Source organism: Vigna angularis, chromosome 10 (assembly GCF_016808095.1).
Source record: "Vigna angularis cultivar LongXiaoDou No.4 chromosome 10, ASM1680809v1, whole genome shotgun sequence".
In the NCBI taxonomy this organism is placed as follows: Eukaryota; Viridiplantae; Streptophyta; class Magnoliopsida; order Fabales; family Fabaceae; genus Vigna; species Vigna angularis.
In genome coordinates, this window is record NC_068979.1 from 3946846 (window position 1) to 3966289 (window position 19444).

Below are 19444 nucleotides of genomic sequence, written 5' to 3' on the forward strand. Positions count from 1 at the left end.
ACCCAAGGTCCGAGGGAGTGAAAGTGAGTCAGACCAACAAAAGGTGTACCTGTACGTGCAATAGATACAGATGTAGTGGAACTAGAGTGCTGACGATCCTCATACCATTTGAGAAATTCGTTAAAGATTGCAGGTTTTTCTACGGTATTAGATGAAGTAGGATGGTCTGCAGACGATGATTGGGGAGATGGATCAGAATTAGCCATTGCTACAGGTCGAGGAGGACGCCCATGAAGCGCATAACATCGATTAATTTTGTGGCCTAACTTGCCACAGTGGTCACATTTTGGACGTCCTTTACTTGGCTTGCGAGACCGACTTCGATCATCACGTTGGATAGCCATAACTGAGGAATCATCAATATGAGGAGATGTCTCAGTGACTGGTTTGCTCGGTATACGCAAAAGAGCAGAACAAGTAGAAGTAAAGTTGGGTATGACAGGAGAACCCAAAATCTGATCACGGACATGAGAGACATCATCAGAGAGTCCGTATAATGCCAACAACATGAAGAACTTTGATTGTTGTTCCAGTTCTTCAGCAGGAGTGGAAGCAGGAGGTAATATATCATTAAAATCATGAAGAAGGGCATGAATTTTACCCAAATATTTTGCCATGGGACCATGATTGCGCGGACCAATAACAATTAATAGGTCCTGACAAACACCATAAAGGTGTTGAATGTCATTTGTGTATAACAACTTCGCTTGTGCCCATACTTCTGAACATGTTTCATATGATCGAAACATTTGTTTCAGTGAGGAGTGAATGGTGGACTTTATAACAATGCATAACTGAGCATGAATTTTCATCCAGCAGGAAGTGTCTTCTGTGGTAGCAGTAGTCACATTTTGAGTAAGGTGATCTAAGTACCCCTAACTCTTCAACCAAAGTTTGATGTCGGACGCCCATATTGCATGATTTGTGCCATCTAACTTGTCAATGGACAAGTTTACATTCACATAATTGGTGTATATTGAGGGATCAGAAGACGAGCCACCAACAGAGGTGTTTGTAGACGAGGAAGATGCCATGGAGAAGGAGAAACCCTAAAAATCCAAAGTGCTCCGATTGACACAACGACCACAGATCCAGAAAGAGGACGAGGAGGCGATCACGGCGGTTCTGATCGGCGCGTGGGTGGTCCGTTCACCGCGATCTTTGTACCACGGTGGTTGCCCGGCCGAGACGATTCCGATGGTGTGGTCGTCGGTCGATTCTGGAACTCCGGCGACGGTGGTGGCGACGGCGACGACGACAGCGGCGACAGCGATGGCGGCGACAGTGGCGATGATGTGTGCCGGAGACCGTGGAGTTGGCTGGAACTAATCCTATGCTCTGATACCATATTAGAAAGTGGACTTTAAGCCTAACTCAACCCCACAAAACTGGCTTGTAGGGTGAGGTTTGCACCTCACTTATATATTATAATTTGGCCTTATCTCTAGTCGATGTGGGATTTCCAACACACCCCCTTCACGCCGAGGTATAGACATCTCGTGCGTGATAATAGAAATTGGGTGGTCCGATAACGGCCCGATAGCGGGTGGAATAGAAGAATAGAATGCCCACTTAGAAGTTGCTAGGATAGGCTCTAACCATGGCTCTGATACCATGTGAGAAATAGAGAAGATTGGGAGAAAATATCCCTTGTGTCTTTTGCATACACAGGGTAGTTATTTATAATGTAAGATATGGGCCAATGCCCTTAATACAGAATGGGCTGAGCCCAATTAACAGAAACACACATCTTAACATCTAACACAAGTCCTATATTTAAGACCAGATAATAGACAGTTAAAAGAGTTTGTTATAACTAACTGAACCAGTTAGTTATATAACCAAAACAATATGCAATAGAAAAATTAACATAAAAGGTACAAAGAGAAATAGCACCGACAATAACGCGGGAAGGGAAGCATGTCAATCAACCTACAAAGAAGAAGCTACTTGAATGAAAAATGGAATGCCTAGAAGGTTTGAACTTATGCAAACCACTGAAACAGAAAAATGGAACCCTTTTGGTGCAGCCTTGAGTGTATGAGAGAACACTCTTGCCAATGGACTTTCATGGCTTCTGGGAATAGAGAGAAAATGAAGAAAAAGGTTGAGTAGGGTGAGTTGCTAGGTTTTTGATTGTATGTGCCTATCAGAATAAGTGTAGGTGAAGAAAATGGGCTTGGGTTTTTACTTGAAAAGGTAACTTTTTTCTTTGATAGAGCTTGAATCTAATTTGCAAGATCCAATGCATAAAATATTTCTCTTTACACATCTCATATGGATGTCGCTAAAGCTACGCCTAGCAAAGTCAATTTTTTTCATGAGTCAGGATTAGCTCCAAAAGTTAGTTGTTGAGAGAGTTTCTTCAATAACAACACAGAGGAGACAAAAGCATCCTAACTTGATCCAAGAACAGCTCAAACGCCATGGGGAAGTGCTGCTTCTTCTAACATACTTGAACCTTTGGAAAATTACTTGAATAATAATTGTGAACTTGACCTTGATCACAGGCATTGATTAAAGGAACTTTATCCTGTACCAAGTATTCTATTTCTCATTTTGGGACCACTAAATATCTTTCTATGCAGCACCAGAGTTTCCTCTATCCCATTGATGGAATTAGAGTCTCTATATTAGTTCAAGGAGCATTGAAGGATGAGAATTAGGTTCAAGCCACAAATAAAGAAATGGGGTGCCTTAGTAAAGAACCACACATTACAATTTGTTGATAGACCACTAGATAAAAAGGCAGTAGGATGCAACATGGCACATTAGACCATTACAAAGCAAGGTTGGTTGCTAAAGGATATACTTTGACTTGTGGTGTTGATTAATAGGTGACATATTGATTAATAGGTGACATTTGCTCCAGTGGCTATTTTCAATGTCATAGTAAGCAGCAAGATCCTTTTTTAATGAAAAAGTACTTTGTAAATCATCCCATATTTGTTTTGCAGAAGAATGAAACATATAATTTCTACTTATCTCAGGAATCATGGATTGCCACATCCAAGTCAAAATTAATGAATCTTCATTGTCCCAAATTGAAAAATGAGTGTCGTTTGGTCCTGGTCCTCCTCCATCTATGTGATCAAGTTTGAACGACCCTTGAGAACCCTTCGAATAAATTGGCTCCATTGTAAGAAATTATGACCATCCAATTGAAACATACCCCTTATATTTGGTAGGCCATTAGGTACCCCCAAAGGAATAATTTTTACTTCAGACATCCTGTAGAACGCAACTAGGAGTCTCCGGTGACCTTTCTCGAGACGACGACGGCGTGTAGGTCACACTGAGAAAAGGAGCAAAACTTCAAACTCAGATCTACTCAAATATAGGCCAAACAGGTTGTCATCGACCCTAGGAACAAACTCAGGAGGCTCCGACGACCTTGTCTGTGACGGCAGCGACGAGTGGGTCTCGCCGGAGGTGGTCGCGTGGGCTATACGCGCCGGCGACGGTGGTGGCACGTGGCGGCGCGTGACGACTTTTCTCACGGAGCGACTTTCGGCGGTATGGTCGCCGGAGTTGGGCGCACCTTTCTGCCCTATCAATGACCCCAACCAGCGACGACAGCAACGACAGTGGTCGGACAGCGGGGCGGCGCGACAATGTAGCGGAACGGAGCCCTAAGATCAGGAGCTCTGACACCATGGAAAGTTAAACATTTATGTAATTTATCTTTCAATTGGAAAGGTTGAGGTTGGTCATTCTCTTTCTATTGTTTGGTTGTAACATGTATTTAGACCCCTTAAAGTTGGTTACCACTACTTATAGCTTTCTATAAAAAGTTGATGGCAAAGTAGACCATTTGGAATGACAATGGTTACAATTTGGATAGGTATAAATGAAGATAACAATTTTATCAGCTTTGTTATCTTCACTCATGTTTTAAGTCAATAAACACATATCAATTGAAACACTACTGGATGTATTAAAAAAAAAATTAATGGGAATCCAAGTGTGAGTCCAAGTCCCATATTGGATAGAAATGAGAAATTAGAGCACTATATAAAGATGAAAGACCCATTAACCCATAGCCTTAAGGTTTTGGGTAGAGAGTGGTGTCAATTCTTTATATGGTTGGGCTCATATCTCATTTGGTATTGTGTCTTCCTGGTGAGTCCCCCTCCTTGATAGACCCAACAGTGGTATCAGAGCCAGGTTTGTCTTGGTGACTGGCTCAGACGAGTATAATGATCCCTATACCGAAAGTCTTCCTGGCAAAGGGTATTCAGGTAAGCAAGTCCCGTTAAGATGAACGGTGGTTGGAAAAAAGGGCTACTCATGATTGTGGTTGGTTGGGAAGGCTTCCGTTGGAGGGACAGTGTACCTATGTGGAAGGGACTCACCCTTGAGGGGAGATTGTTGGGAATCCAAGTGTGAGTCCAAGTCCCACATTGGATAGAAATGAGAAAGTAGAGCACTATATAAAGATGAAAGACCCATTAACCCATAGCCTTAAGGTTTTGGGTAGAGAGTGGTGTCAATTCTTTATATGGTTGGGCTCATATCTCATTTGGTATTGTGTCTTCTCGGTGAACCCTCCTCCTTGATAGACCCAACAGCTACAATTTGAAGTGAGAAAAACTCTTGTATGGAAATTTAGAGGAAGAAGTCTAGGCAGTAAGTCCTCTAGGTTATGGATCTACTGAAGAGGGGAATAAAATGTGCTGGTTAAAGAAAGTTTTATAAGAGTTAAGCATTCACCTTGTGCGTGGTTTGGGATAATAACATGGTCAAGGTGATCATACCTTGTTCATCATACTTTACCAGAATGTAAATTTAATCTACTCTTAGTCTATGTTGATGATATAATTGATTCAGGAACTGATAAACTTGAAAAAAAAAACTTGAAAGAATACATTGTATGATTTGTGTATCTAGTACATGATGGTGTTAACATGTTTTAAAAGTTGATATTACACTTTATTTGTGCAGAATACAGCTCCAATTTCTGGTCTATCTGAAACCTCATCAGATCATGAGGATACTGAATCAGAACATGATATTGATGTAGGAATGGCTGAAAGTTTGTTTGTAACCGGTGTTCTTGATGAATTAAAGATTTGCTTCTGTTATAGTTATCAGGTTGCCTTTTGTCTTTTGCTGTCTTAGTTTAAAATTTGAATTTCCACATGAACTAAAATTGTGTGTTGTTGTAGTCTGATCAGAGCTTAATGAAGGTTCTTTTGAATGAAGAAAGACGATTGTTTGAATTTCGAGCAATAGGTGGTCAGGTAAAATATCTGCTTTATTGTTTTCTTAGCTGGATGCTTTGATTTCCCTTTTGAGATATTTATATTTAAACAGGTGGAGGTTTCTATCAGAGACAATAACATTTTTGTTGGAACTATATTGAAATCTTTGGAAATAGAAGATTTAGTATGCTGTAGTCAACTATCGTCCCAGCCTTGTTTTTTGGCAAGATCTTATATTGGGACTGCAGATGAAAATTCATTGCTCTATAATAACATGAGAAAATACGTTGAAAGTGGTGTATTGATCCCTACTGAAAGTGACGATAAGTTTTATGAGGCACCCGAGACTTTAGCAGACAGTGTTGACTATCCTATGCAGTCTCCTGGAGGTACATCAGAATACCGATCTAGTTCTGCCAGTGACATGCGATTTAATTATTCATCTCTCAAACTCCCAAAGTTTAGTCGCATTACTGGACTTCTACCTAGTGACTCTCCTAGTAGGAAGGACCTTGAACTCAGTGACACATTGGAGAGTTTTGTTAAAGCTCAAATAATTATCTATGACCAGAACTCTTCTCAGTATAAGAATATAGACAAGCAGGTTGGTGTGGATGGGTTTTATCAAATTGCCTTTAGTTTAAATGAGTTTTTTACTAAATATTTTATTTTTCATTTCAGGTGATAGTTACTCTGGCTACCTTGACATTTTTTTGTCGAAGACCAACAATCCTTGCCATTATGGATTTTGTTAATTCTATTAATATTGAGGATAAGAACCTTGCAACTTCTAGTGATAGCTCTTCTACAGCCAGAATGAAAAAAGATGTTTCAAGAGATGGAGATGATCTACAATCTACTGCTGTTGAGGATCATGCTGTTAAGGGCTTGTTCGGAAAAGGGAAATCCAGAGTTATGTTCAATTTGACATTAAAAATGGCCCAGGCTCAAATCCTTTTGATGAAGGAAAATGAAACCAAGCTTGCTTGTTTGTTTCAAGAGAGTTTGCTTACGGACATCAGGGTGTTCCCTTCCTCCTTCAGTATTAAAGCAGCATTGGGGAATCTAAAAATTAGTGATAATAGCATACCTAGCAGTCATTTATATTACTGGGCATGCGATATGAGAAATCCTGGGGGCAGATCTTTTGTGGAGGTACCTCTTTCTCCTAGCTTTCAATGTTTCATTTTAAAATGTGACCCATGCATTTGGTGTCATTATTTATTTTAATTTAATTCCTTTGGTTAAAAGGGACTTATTCTTGACCTGCTAAAGATTGTTCACTTGTTCTTTCTTTGGTGCTCACCTCAAGGATAATTTTAGAATCTTCTTGGCTTTATTCTGGGAATCATGATTCTCACTACCATTCAGGTTCTCTTAGTTTGGAATATATTTTGAGCTCATTGGGAACACTCATGTCCTTCAACCTTGGATTAAATTTTTGTAAATGGATTTTCAAAATTTGTTGAACATTTTCTTATATTTTGATTGAGTCAGGATGGGAGTTTTGATCTTTTATTGAGGTTACAGGATAGGGTTATGTGTGTGACCTTTCTGGTAATTTTTGTCCTTTTAACATATTTTTTCCTTTTCAATAGTCAAATGGATTGGCCAGCTTGGTTGTATTTTTAAGCCTTTGAGGGTAATTTTTTATACTTTTTATCTCTAGATAGATATTTTATCCTCTTGGGTTGTAATCTAGCCTCTTGGATAATTTTCATGCTTTATCCCATTTTGTTTTCTTCAAATAATCTTCCTTTGTCTACAAAAGGTGTTGAATTAGTTATCAGTATTTTTTTGATTTGCTCCATATATCTATTAGTTTTTTTGTTACTAGGCAAGACTAATTTAAGTATTTACTTAGAAAATCTTTACAAGTGACTCATTTAGTTATATTTTTATTAATGGACATAAATGAGTGAAAAATGGTAAACCTATGCTTTAGAACTTTCAGTGGTTGGTTTTTCTATAGTGAGCTTACTGTTGAATATCTGATTGACCATGTAGTTGGAGTTCACATCATTTAGCAATGATGATGAAGACTATGAAGGTTATGATTTCAGTCTTTTTGGAGAGCTTTCAGAAGTGCGCATTGTGTATCTAAATCGATTCTTGCAGGAGGTATTTACCAGTCGGTTCAGTTTTTGTTATTATTTTTTTTATTAGAAGGATTTGTCAAGTCTTCAAGGCATGTAGGTTGTTGGCTACTTTATGGGTCTCGTTCCAGACAGCCCAAAGAGTGTCGTTAAAGTAACAGATCAAGCAACAAATTCAGAGAAATGGTTTTCAGCTAATGAAATTGAAGGATCACCCGCTGTGAAGTTTGATCTTTCTCTCAAGAAGCCTATAATATTAATGCCACAGCGGACAGATAGCCTTGAGTAAGCTGAAGAATTTAGTTTTCCTTTTCACTTATAACCTCTCTAAATATCTGTTTCCATAATTTTACATTATACGTAGTGTGCTGTATAGTTGTTGTCAATGGGACAGTTAATCTAACAGCATCTGTGTTGAGTAATGGCTCAAGTGTGGTTTTCATTCCTTTAATATCTGTTGTTGATATTTCTTTGATGCAGTTTTTTGAAGCTTGACATTGTTCATATAACTTTGAAGAACACATTTCAGTGGATTGGTGGAAGTAAAAGTGAAATTAATGCAGTGCACTTGGAAACTTTGACTGTCCAGGTGAGATTGGTTGCTCATAATATGATTGAATTTCAGGTTATGGAATATTAGGATATATTACAATAAAGAATATAAATGATGTTCTTTTCTCTCTCTGTATATTTTCGTTCCACTAGCACAATATTTCCCTTTAGTTTGTTATTAACTTTTTCATTGAGTCTATTTTGGTTTTTTTTTTTGGTGATTTTGCTTTCCAGAGCAGTTACTATAAAGGCTCCCTTTTTATTCAGCTTTAGACATGATAAAATTCATAAAAAATTACATCCTCTTATCTTTTCTCTAAGATGGTATGTAGAGCATTCCATCCTCATGGAAATCTTTAAATTTTTAATCTGTATATAGCTACTACTAATACCACCGCTTCCACATCTTATTCCTTTCCCACTTTCCTTGATAATCCTACTGTTCCTCCACCATATCTCTATGATCAAGATTATTATGTTGATCGAGGAAATGTGCATACGAAGCTTGGGAACTTTATGATTAAATGCTTCTTACATGGCTTTAATCAACATTATCAAAGTTCATTCTCTTGTGTGTTATTGGTTCTACACACTCTTATCAAGTTTGGACACAATTCATGAATACTTTCATTTTCAGAACTTTGTGTTGTGTATCCCTCCACAACAAGATGATGCAAGAATTTTTAACTCACATAAAAACCATTATTGTTGAACTTGTAGGTGTGGGTGTGGGTAACCCTCTTCAACTCAAAGAGCATGTTTATGCTATCCTTGAAGGTTTACCACTAGAGTACACACCTAGATTTGATACTCACCCTTGTTACTGAAGTGGAGGCTGTTCCTCTTCCTTATGCATCTTGTGCTGCCCAATTTAATAAAAAGTTCTTCTTTTCCTTTCTAAACTTTACTCGGGGATATGTATCATCCACCATCCATAATCTTGGATCTAGTCGTAAGGTTATGCTTGTGCTTGACATTGTGTGGTAGCAAAGACGGTTGGTAAAGTGGAGGCTACAGTGGCACCATCAATGGTAGTGTGTTAAGAATTAGACTTTAAGTCTAATTCAACTTTATAAAACTATTTTGTAAGGTTTAGGTTTGCATCCACTTGTAAATTGACCTTATGTCTAATCGATGTGAGACTTCTAACACACTCTGATGTATATGCATCTCATGTGTGGGACCAAACATTAATGAGTGATTGGATAGCGGGTGGAAAAATAACAAATTTCGTTAGGGTAGATTCTAACTTCTGACTCTGATATTATGTTAAGAAGTATACTTTAAGCCTAAATCAACTTTACAAAATCGGATTGTAAGGTAAGGTTTGCACTCACTTATATATTGTAAATTAGCCATACATCTAGTCGATGTGTGACTGCCAATATAATGTTAATAGAGGCTATAGTTGACACATTGCATATTTGTGGTGACTAATCTGTTTGAAGTATAGTCACACCACTTATTCAACTACATGAGTCTCTTTATCTCTATGATCCTGCCACACTGCTAAAGTATATTTCCATAGATTTTTATATTTCCATAGATTTCTATCCCGTGGTGCTTTCACCCACAAACTAATCTGTCCACACACACACAACATGAAAATGGTGTCGTGGAAAGAAAATACAAACATATTGTTGACACTGGTCCTACTCTTCTCCAACGTGCTTCTTTGTCTTTGGTGTTTTGGGACTTTGCTTTCGCTACTGCAGTGTATCTAATCAATAGACTACCTACTGCTTCATTAAATTTCAATATCCTCTTAACATTGTTGTTTAACAAGACCCTCGATTTTAGCTTCTTAAAAGCTTTTGGGTGTACTGGTTTACGTTTCTAAGACCTTGCTATACTCACAAATTTAATTTCTGATCACGAGAGTGTGTGTTTGTAGGTTATTCATCCTTCATATTTGTCGTTTTGTGTTCTTCCTCCTGCTTGTCCATAACATCCTCAGTTGGCTTTTTGATGATAGTTACCATCTTGATGACCATCATCCTTCCACTATGTCACCCACTCACTGTCTTTATTTTGCTTTTCAACCTGTTAGTGTTCATTCCCTGCAAATCAAGTCCAAATCTGGATTACATAATCCACATCTTCATCCTTCATTGTTTCTAGCTGATATTGAACCAAAAGGAGTTAAACAGGCTCCAGTCGATACATATTGGCTGTCAGTGTGAAGCATGAATACTTACGAAGAATCACAAGAGGGATTTAGTTCATCTCCCTTTTGATTGAAAAGTCATATGTTGTAAATGGGATTTTTGCATAAAGGAGAATGCAGAGTGTCACTTGAGAAATATAAAGCTCATCTTGTGGATAAGGGGTTAAATCAAGCTCCTGGCCTTGATTTTGACTGCACATTTTATCTGTTGACAAACCTATCATTATTTCTCTTATTATTACTGCTGACAAAGCTTCGATCTCCAACCAGATTCGTTTTGCTCAAAGACAAACTCAATGTGATGGACATTTCTCATGCATCTACAACTTGTGTTTGAAGGAGGATATTAGTATATATTAGAATAAAGAGTATAAAATATATTATTTTCATTCCTTTTACACTAGGACAATTTCCCCTTTAGATTGTTATTTCCAGCTGTCTCTTTTTGGTGAGCTTGTTTTGGTCCTTTGGTCATTTTGCTTTAAAGGGTAGCTCTATAAAGGCCCCCTTTTTCTTCAGCTTTACACATGACAGAAATAATAAAATGTTATATCATTTTATCTTTTCTCTAAATAGAAACTTGGTTAGAAAGGATCTTCAAGTGTTCCCTTGCTTATGTGCTCACTTTGAAATTATATTTATTTTGGGATTATTGGGTACTGCATTCTAAACCATTTTTGTTTTAATATGATGGGGTGTAGGTTGAAGAAATCAACTTGAATGTTGGAACTGGATCAGACATAGGTGAAAGCATAATTCAGGATGTGAATGGGCTATCTGTGACTATTAACCGGTCGCTTCGAGACTTGTTAGGTCAATTTCCAAGTGTTGAAGTCATAATCAAGGTAATATATTTCATTTTCATGTATAATATTTGTGAAAGCTGGATTACCATACTTAAAACTATTAGTTAGTTTTTCATTTATTTTCTATCGTTAGCGTGATTTGTTATTTATATATTTAATTACTCATTTGGTCTCTATACTTGCACAATCTTTACGCCTTCGTCCATAACATTAACAGTACTCATTTAAATGCATAAAACTTTTAATCCATATTAGTTTTTGTCATCTAAAACTGTAGGAACTAAAACAGATTGAATAGTGTATGTGCATGGATTGAATGTGTTTAAAGTTATGTGTAAGGACTAAAGTGAGTTAAAAATATATTTATAGGCACTAACATGAGCTGATTTTAAAGTCCCTATAATTACACAATTTTTATGCATTATTCCCTATAGTTAAAAGTTTTTCATTTTAATCCACATACTCGTTAATCGTTTTTTGTCTCTCATCTAAAGTTGTGGGGACTAGAGCAAATTAAAAAGTGTGTATGAATTGAGTTAAAAAAAAATAAGCTATATTTATGGGGACTAAATTTAGTTGTTTTTGAATATAAGGAATAAAATGTAAGGGTTGTGCAAGTATAGCCAAATAACTAATTAAACCTTGGTTCTATTAGTTTGCTATATTAAAATATGTCTTGTATTGGATGTTGTGGTTCTACAGATTGAAGAGTTGAAGGCGGAATTGTCGAATAAAGAATATGAAATTATTACTGAGTGTGCTATTTCTAACTTTTCTGAAGTCCCTGATATTCCTTCACCGCTGAATCAATATTCCTCCATGACATTAAATGATACCACAGGAGGTATTGTCCCTGAGGTTATAAATGGTGTTGATTCAGGGACCACCAATGTTGAACCCTCTGTTCTGCTGAAACTCTGTGTCTCCATTAATCTCGTTGAGTTGAGCTTATATACGGGGTTAACTAGAGATTCATCTCTAGCCACTGTACAGGTATTAACAAAGTATGTATGCGTATAGTAGCTTAAGGCTATGTTATGTTAAACAATCAAGAAAAAAGAAAAACTGTAAAGCTAATAGACTATAGTCTTTGTCTATTAGCTTAAGGGAATTATTTTCTTTGTAGTTATTGCCTACACTATATAGTTAGTTATACACTCTGCTGTGTACATTGACAGCCAGATTAAATTAGGATAAGCTAGGATTGTTTAGATTGATCAATGAAGATTGGGTAAGTGGAGAAATTAACTAGGATAAAACACTTTTCTAGCAGAAACTTTAGGGACTTAATTTCTCCAAACGAAATGCAGTTGACTTAGGTCAATCAAAAAAAGAACAAATTTATTTGGCATGGCTCAGTTTGTGGTTTTGTCTTGTGCAGGTCAGCAATGCCTGGCTGCTGTATAAGTCCAGTACAGCAGGAAACGGATTTCTCTCTGCAACACTTCAGGGTTTCAGTGTGTTTGATGACCGTGAGGGAGTTGAACAGGAGTTTCGGTTAGCTATAGGAAAGCCTGGCAATGTTGGACCCCATCCCCTTCATACTTCTTCGCATAATCAAAACCAGGATTCAGTTGATGGTAGCTTAATTAAGGGAAATAATTTTGATCTAGTTCAGACAATGCTCATTGTTGATGTGAAATTTGGTCAGGATTCGACATTTGTTTCTCTGGGTGTCCAGAGGCCTCAGTTGCTTGTTGCACTAGATTTTCTTCTTGCTGTAGTTGAGTTTTTTGTTCCAACTGTCAGCAGTATGCTATCTGTTGAAGGAAATAGGTCTGACATGCTAGAAGCTATCGTCATTGATCAATCTGTCTACAAGCAACCTTGTCCTGAATTTTCCCTATCACCTCAAAAGCCTTTAATAGTTGATGATGATGGTTTTGATAATTTCATTTATGACGGTGATGGTGGAATATTATATTTAAAGGATAGACAGGGTTTTAATCTCAAAGCGGCTAGCACGGAGGCTATAATATACATTGGAAATGGGAAGAAGTTGCAGTTCAGAAATGTTGTTATTAAGGTCATAGTGTCTCACTTCATCAACTTCTTTATTGAATTGCCATAGAGACATAAATTTTGGTGTATGCCCAAAAAACTAATTACCTTGTTTTTCTTTTGCAGGGTGGCCCACATTTGGATTCTTGTGTATTTCTTGGAGCAGACAGTAGCTATTCTGCTTTAGCGGATGATTATGTGTACTTGGAAGAATTAGTTGAAAGCCCCCAGTCTAAGTCTTTAAGAGGAAGTGTGGACGAAGTACCATGTCAGAATAATGCTGTTAATAACTCCACAGAACTGATCATCGAGCTTCAGGTTAAGTGTTGCTTCAGTTAACTACTCATGGATTTTTGTATGATTGATTCTAAATGAAAGAAGAGTTACTGCGACCCAATGATCCACTCTATGGAAGTCCTCTCCCACTTGAAAGCTTAAGAATGACACAAATAATTGTATTCCATTCTTAGCAGTGGTTCCTTCCATCTAATCCCTTGAAGTACTTTGTTCTCCTTCAGAGTGAAATGATAATTCAAAGCAGACTAACTAAAGGCATAGTGCAATGTAGGCTTACTTTGATTGTAGTTTTCTGGATTAGGAAAATGTGAAATTTTGTATCCAGAGGCTGAGAACAAAGTTAATTATAATACCCAAAGTCATTATTTTCAGGGTCGGCTTTGACATGCTACTAAATTATATTTAAAACACTCTAAAGAACCTAGAAGTTGCTCAAGGACTGAATTACTGAACCTTCTCCTTATGTGTCTTCTTTCTCTTTTTTAAATAAATGTTTAGAGAAGTGCTAGCATAAATCTCATTTGGCTGATTTTATTGAAAGTCAAACAAATTTGTATTCTTATTTGGTGAGTTTCACTTTATTTTTATCCTTTCCAATAATAGTGTTTTAGAGAACGTGTTGCCTCAAATTCAGGTACTTACTATACTATCAGAAAAGGAAACAGACCAAAGGAAGCAACTTTCATAACAAGAGAGAAAAGTATATTGTAAAATTAGTTTTCCTTCTTTCTTTAAATGACATTTGAACTCAACCTTTTGGTTGAAGTGGCAATCATCTCTCCTTGAGTTTTGGGAGTTAGTTTCATCCAGTCCATTTCTAATATAGTATTTGAACTGAGCTAGTCTTAGCTGTCATCGATGGATGTCAATGTCTAGTTCTACAAATTTCTTGCTCGAGATATTTTGTCTTATGTGTAAAGGGAGAGTGCTTTGTTGTTGCTGTTGTATGTTTTTTGCAATTTATTTTATTATATTGCCATATTTATATAAATATGTAATCAATACTGTATTATGACAAGAAGTGATGGTATGGTTTATACCTTTGCCGTTAGTGGTTTATGCATGTCTCAAGATGTGATGAAATACTTTTTTGCAGGCTATTGGTCCAGAGCTTACCTTTTATAACACCTCAAAAGATGTAGGAGAGTTATTGAACCTGTCTAATAAACTTTTACTTGCACAGTTGGATGCATTTTGCAGGCGAGTTCTCTTTTGTAAATGGCATGCTCCCAGTCTGACTAGTTTGGCATACTTTCTATTTATTCAGATACTTAATACTGTTTTTTCCCTAATGCTATACATATATATAAATATATCATAATACAATGGGCCTTTACCTAATAGATTTAGTATAATAAGAGAACTGGTCATTTGGCACGGCTTCAAGTCTATCTGAATGATATAAAAATCTGTTTAGGAGACCAACCTTAATTTTTAATAATGAAGTTAAAGTTCAGCATATTGGGCGGTCTTGTGTCTCCATGTTTGAAGTTCTAAGAGAGTGTCTTAGAAAATTTGTAATAAAATGATTAAGAAAATGATGAATTGGAGAATTCAAATGGATACAAGGACATTACAATTATTTTAGATAGTCATGAATTGTAAGGTAAGATTTACATCTAGTTATATACTGTTAGAATATTTACCCTATTTATCATGATTATATTATGTCTAGGGTTACCCTATTTATCATGATTATATTGTGTTTAGGATTATCCTATTATCATGATTATATTGTGTCTAGGTTACCCTATCATGATTATATTGTGTCTAAGGTTACCATAATTATCATGTACTCTTGTATCAATTTATTTTTATAAATAGAAGATTATGAGAGGGATCAATCAAGCCCTCAAGAATTATTTTATACTTTCAATCTCAAGTTGGTATTGTCTGAGTCTCTTCCTAGTATTTGTTCCCGCCGGTGGCCAGCGCCGCCACCGGCAGCCTTAAAAACTTCATCTTTTCTGAAATACCTTGATGAGTAGCCTCACTCTCCTAATGATCTTAGATATTTCCAATGCTTTTTTTTTTAGCTGTTTCCAACCGTCGTCTGCCACCATCCGCTGCCTCAGTATGTAGTTCGACGACCAAGTGGATCTGGATCGCCTCCTTGATCGACAACCAATCCCGCCGGTGTCGATGGCTAGTTCTCATCCAGGTGCCGCCACGTGCGCCACATCTGTCTGACGTCCCCCGCCGCCGTCACGTTTTCTCCGGCAAAGTTAGGGGTTTTGTCGCCTCAAGAAGCGTGACCCATCCTTGGTGGTCGCTGCCTCATTCTCCTCCACACGCACCGTCACGAACGACTTCTCTCCGATCAGCTTCCGGCGCGTGTTTGTCACAAGTCACCTTCCCAATGTTAGAATCATATCGCGCCACTACGGTTCGTCTCGCTAGACCAAAAGAAAAAAAAAATCTTTGTTCCTTAGCCTCTTTCATAATGTGTGTTTAGCTTTGCATATTGTAGCAGCTATGATGTTCCCGATGGCTTGTGTCATTTATTTACAAGTCTCCAAGGAGAGTCAGTGCTATTAGCTGGTTAACACCAAAGGAATTTCAACACCAAAGTCATAAATTTGAGGTTCCTCATGGCATGAGGGGGAGTCTATTTCTGGCAAGATTCAGAATCTTAGTCAAACAATTTCACCAGTCCCTTGTCAGATCTGTTTTTGGATCCTTTGATGAATAAAGGAGACCATTATGATCTTCCACCTTCATGATTTGTCATCGGCGCATCGTCATTTCCGTCGTTTGTCGTGAGGGGGAGTATGTTTTCAGCCATTGCAATATGTTTCCAGCCACTGCATGCCCCATCAGTCAGTGATGGCAGTCGCTGCAGTTTTGTTGCTTCCAGCCATCACCTCGTTAGTTAGTGATGACAATTTAGTCCCTGCAAGCTCCATCAGTCAGTAATGGCAATTTAGTCCCTGCAGTGAGAGGGAGTATGTTTCCAGCCACTACAGGCTTCATCAGTCAGTGATGACAATTTAGTCCCTGCAGGCCCCATCAGTCAGTAATGACAATTTAGTCCCTGCAGTGAGGGGAGTATGTTTCCAGCCACTAGTCAGATATGACAGTCCCTGCTTTCAGCCACTGCAGGCCCCAATTAGTCAAAGATGGCACTCCCTGTAGTTTTGTCGCTTCCAGCCACTACAGGCCTCATCAGTCAGTGATGGCTCGTTGTCTACCACTCATCATTCACTTTTGATGGAAATCAACTTTGTCAAAGTCATCCTACTTGAAGGTTCATGGTGCTAGATGAAGTTTCGTGGTTGTCCAATATTATTCTCCATAAGCTTATGAGGAGTCTCTTTGGTTATGCTGGTTTGTGAGTCCAATTTGGTTTATAGACATTCTCTCTTATGGTCTGAAGCATATGTAATCTTATTCGAAGCCAGAGTTACCACGTCTATTGCCTCGACATTTTAGACAAGTTGATTTTGTTGGACTGAGTTTTTTTATTCCAAGCATGACACATACAATTTGTATGCTCCAGTTACCCTATTTATCATGATTATATTGTGTTTAGGATTATCCTATTTATCATGATTATATTGTGTTTAGGTTACCTTATTTATCATGATTATATTGTGTCTAGGTTACCCTATCATGATTATATTGTGTCTAAGGTTACCCTAATTATCATGTACTCTTGTATCAATTTATTTTTATAAATAAAAGATTATGAGAGGGATCAATCAAGCCCTCAAGAATTATTTTATACTTTCAATCTCAAGTTATACTGTAATTTGGCCATATCACTAGTCAACATGTGATCTCCAAACAACCCCTCATGCATCTTAGAAAGTGGACTATAGGCATACCTCAAACTCACTAGATTGGTTTATAAGATGATGATTGCATTCACTTATATACTATAATTGATGATATGTATAGTCAACATGAGATCTCCAACAACAGGAAAAGAAGGCAAACACAAACATGATAGAAGTCCAAAACAAAATAAAGAAAGAACTTAAACCATGAAGGAATGTAGTACAATAGTCACAATCTTCAATTTTAAGCCACAACAATAAAACAAGGCTGAGAACATTGTAACCCTCCTAAGAGGGTCTATTTAAATCTAATGATTACAATGGGTCCAAGAGGTGTGGGATGGCCACATTTGTGTGGGAAGGTTTTGAAAGGTCAATTGATATATGTCTCCCTCTAGTGTAGAAGGTGAAGGTGTTTTGTGCATCTACATAGGTGTGGCCCAAACCTCAGTGAGCACCATCTTCTTGAAGTCCTACATCATATCATTTGCTAAGATCAAAGGCAAGTGTTCTTAGGGTCGGGGAGTGGTGCCACCCTACACCCCAAATTTTAAAATTCTTATATTTATACATATTTAAAAATTTGGGGAGGGGCATGGCTCATTCTGGCTTCTTGGAAGATCTACCTTTGATAGCATAATAGACCTGCCAGTGGCTTAGAGCTGCTACATAGTTAGTTATGAGAGTTATTGATTTTGCAACCACTGTTTGTCAGTTAATTAGATCTAGAGCTCTCCCATTTTACTACTAATACGTCACTGTAATTTCAAGTTAATGCCATGAAATAATTATGTTTATTCTCTTTATAAACACTGAGTTTCTATAAGATGAAAGGTATAATCCCTAATTTTGACCCAAGTTTTATCTTAAGTACAAATTTTGTGCCAGAGGCCTATTTTAATGATTCACTCTATTTCAGGTATGATGATAAGGTAGGATTAACTGACTTTTCTGTGTTCTTCTATTTCTAGGCTTGTATTGAAGGGTAACAATACTGAGATGAGTGCAGATGTACTTGGTTTGACTATGGAGAGTAATGGAATCAGGATTTTGGAGCCATTTGATACATCGTTGAAGTACTCAAATGCTTCAGATAGGACCAATATTCATTTATCTGTTTCCAATATTTTCATGAATTTCACTTTCAGTATCTTGAGACTATTTATGGCTGTGGAAGATGATATTTTAGCATTTTTAAGGATGACATCAAAGAAAATGACAATTATTTGCTCTCACTTTGACAAAGTTGGAACAATAAAACGTATGTTTATCATTCTCTTAGTTTTTCATTTTGGTAATTAAAGGGACAAATGTGGTTGGAGGACTGGTCTCATTCCTTTTTCAATTTGCATGCAGATTCTCAATCTGATCAAACGTATGCCTTTTGGAGGCCTCATGCTCCTCCTGGTTTTGCTGTACTTGGTGACTACCTGACACCACTGTGAGTGAAATTTTCTTAATATTTTTCTGTCTAGACTGATGCATTTATTCCTCCTCTGATTTGAATGTTAATATGATGTGTTTGCTTGACAGAGACAAACCACCAACAAAAGGAGTTCTTGCAGTAAATATCAATTCTGTAACAGTTAAGAGGCCTATTAGTTTCAGATTGATTTGGCCGCCTTTAACATCTGTTGGCATTAAGGGTGAAGAAGTGGACAATTCTGACTCATTATGGAATACTGAGGCAGATGCCGTTTGTTCCATTTGGTTCCCCGAAGCTCCCAAAGGTTATGTTGCACTAGGTTGTATTGTTACTCGTGGAAAGACACCACCCCCACTATCTTCTGCTTTTTGCATCCCATCTTCTTCTGTATCTCCATGTTCATTAAGGGATTGTATCACAATAGGCACCACTGATATGTAAGTGAAAATTTTCTCATGTTCTGCTGTAACATGTAGGGTCATTTTACAATTTTATACTTTAAACTACCAAACTTCATTAGCGAGGAGGTTAGTGCCTTTTGCTATGTTTATCATTTTACTTGCTAATGAAACAATGTTATCATTTTGCTGACTGATTAAGCTTATATTTTGAGCATTAATTCTAAGATGATGTTGGGTATTTTACTTTCAAAAGTTTTAACTATTGCTCAGGCATAAGATCATGAGAATTTTATCCCTTGTAAACACAATAGTGTTTGTGTTGATTGCAGATCACCATCCCGTGTGGCATTCTGGCGAGTGGATAATTCTGTTGGCACTTTTTTGCCAGTAGATCCTATTTCTCTTAGTTTGATGGGTAAAGCATATGAATTGCGTTGCATTAAATATGATTATTTGAAGCCATCCTCTGCAGCAGTAAGTAGTCAGGATTCCTATGCTCCTGGTGGACATCAAACCTTGCAACCTGACCAGTCTATTGGTGCGAATTCTAATAGGCGTTATGAGCCTGTTGCTAGCTTTGAGTTAGTGTGGTGGAATCAGGCATCAAATTCAAGAAAGAGGTTGTCCATATGGCGTCCGGTTGTCCCAGCAGGAATGGTATATTTTGGTGATGTAGCTGTTAAAGGGTGTGTTTCATTTATTATCTTCCCCTTTC

General features: G+C 37.4%; 1 protein-coding gene across 2 annotated transcripts in view; it reads left to right on the forward strand.

Annotated features, from left to right (window-relative positions):
• LOC108335034 (uncharacterized) overlaps positions 1-19444 on the forward strand; it is a 65012-nt gene that overhangs the window by 17738 nt on the left and 27830 nt on the right. The window contains exons 22-37 of one of the 2 annotated variants that reach the window (XM_017570951.2): positions 4945-5094; positions 5169-5243; positions 5317-5808; positions 5886-6359; positions 7212-7325; positions 7401-7585; positions 7781-7889; positions 10721-10864; positions 11528-11818; positions 12207-12851; positions 12953-13144; positions 14220-14323; positions 17874-18163; positions 18259-18343; positions 18436-18765; positions 19059-19415. In XM_017570951.2, the coding sequence (XP_017426440.2) occupies positions 4945-5094; positions 5169-5243; positions 5317-5808; positions 5886-6359; positions 7212-7325; positions 7401-7585; positions 7781-7889; positions 10721-10864; positions 11528-11818; positions 12207-12851; positions 12953-13144; positions 14220-14323; positions 17874-18163; positions 18259-18343; positions 18436-18765; positions 19059-19415 (4037 nt within the window). The remainder of the gene's footprint in view (positions 1-4944; positions 5095-5168; positions 5244-5316; positions 5809-5885; positions 6360-7211; positions 7326-7400; positions 7586-7780; positions 7890-10720; positions 10865-11527; positions 11819-12206; positions 12852-12952; positions 13145-14219; positions 14324-17873; positions 18164-18258; positions 18344-18435; positions 18766-19058; positions 19416-19444) is intronic. The other variant, XM_052869765.1, reaches the window with a different exon arrangement.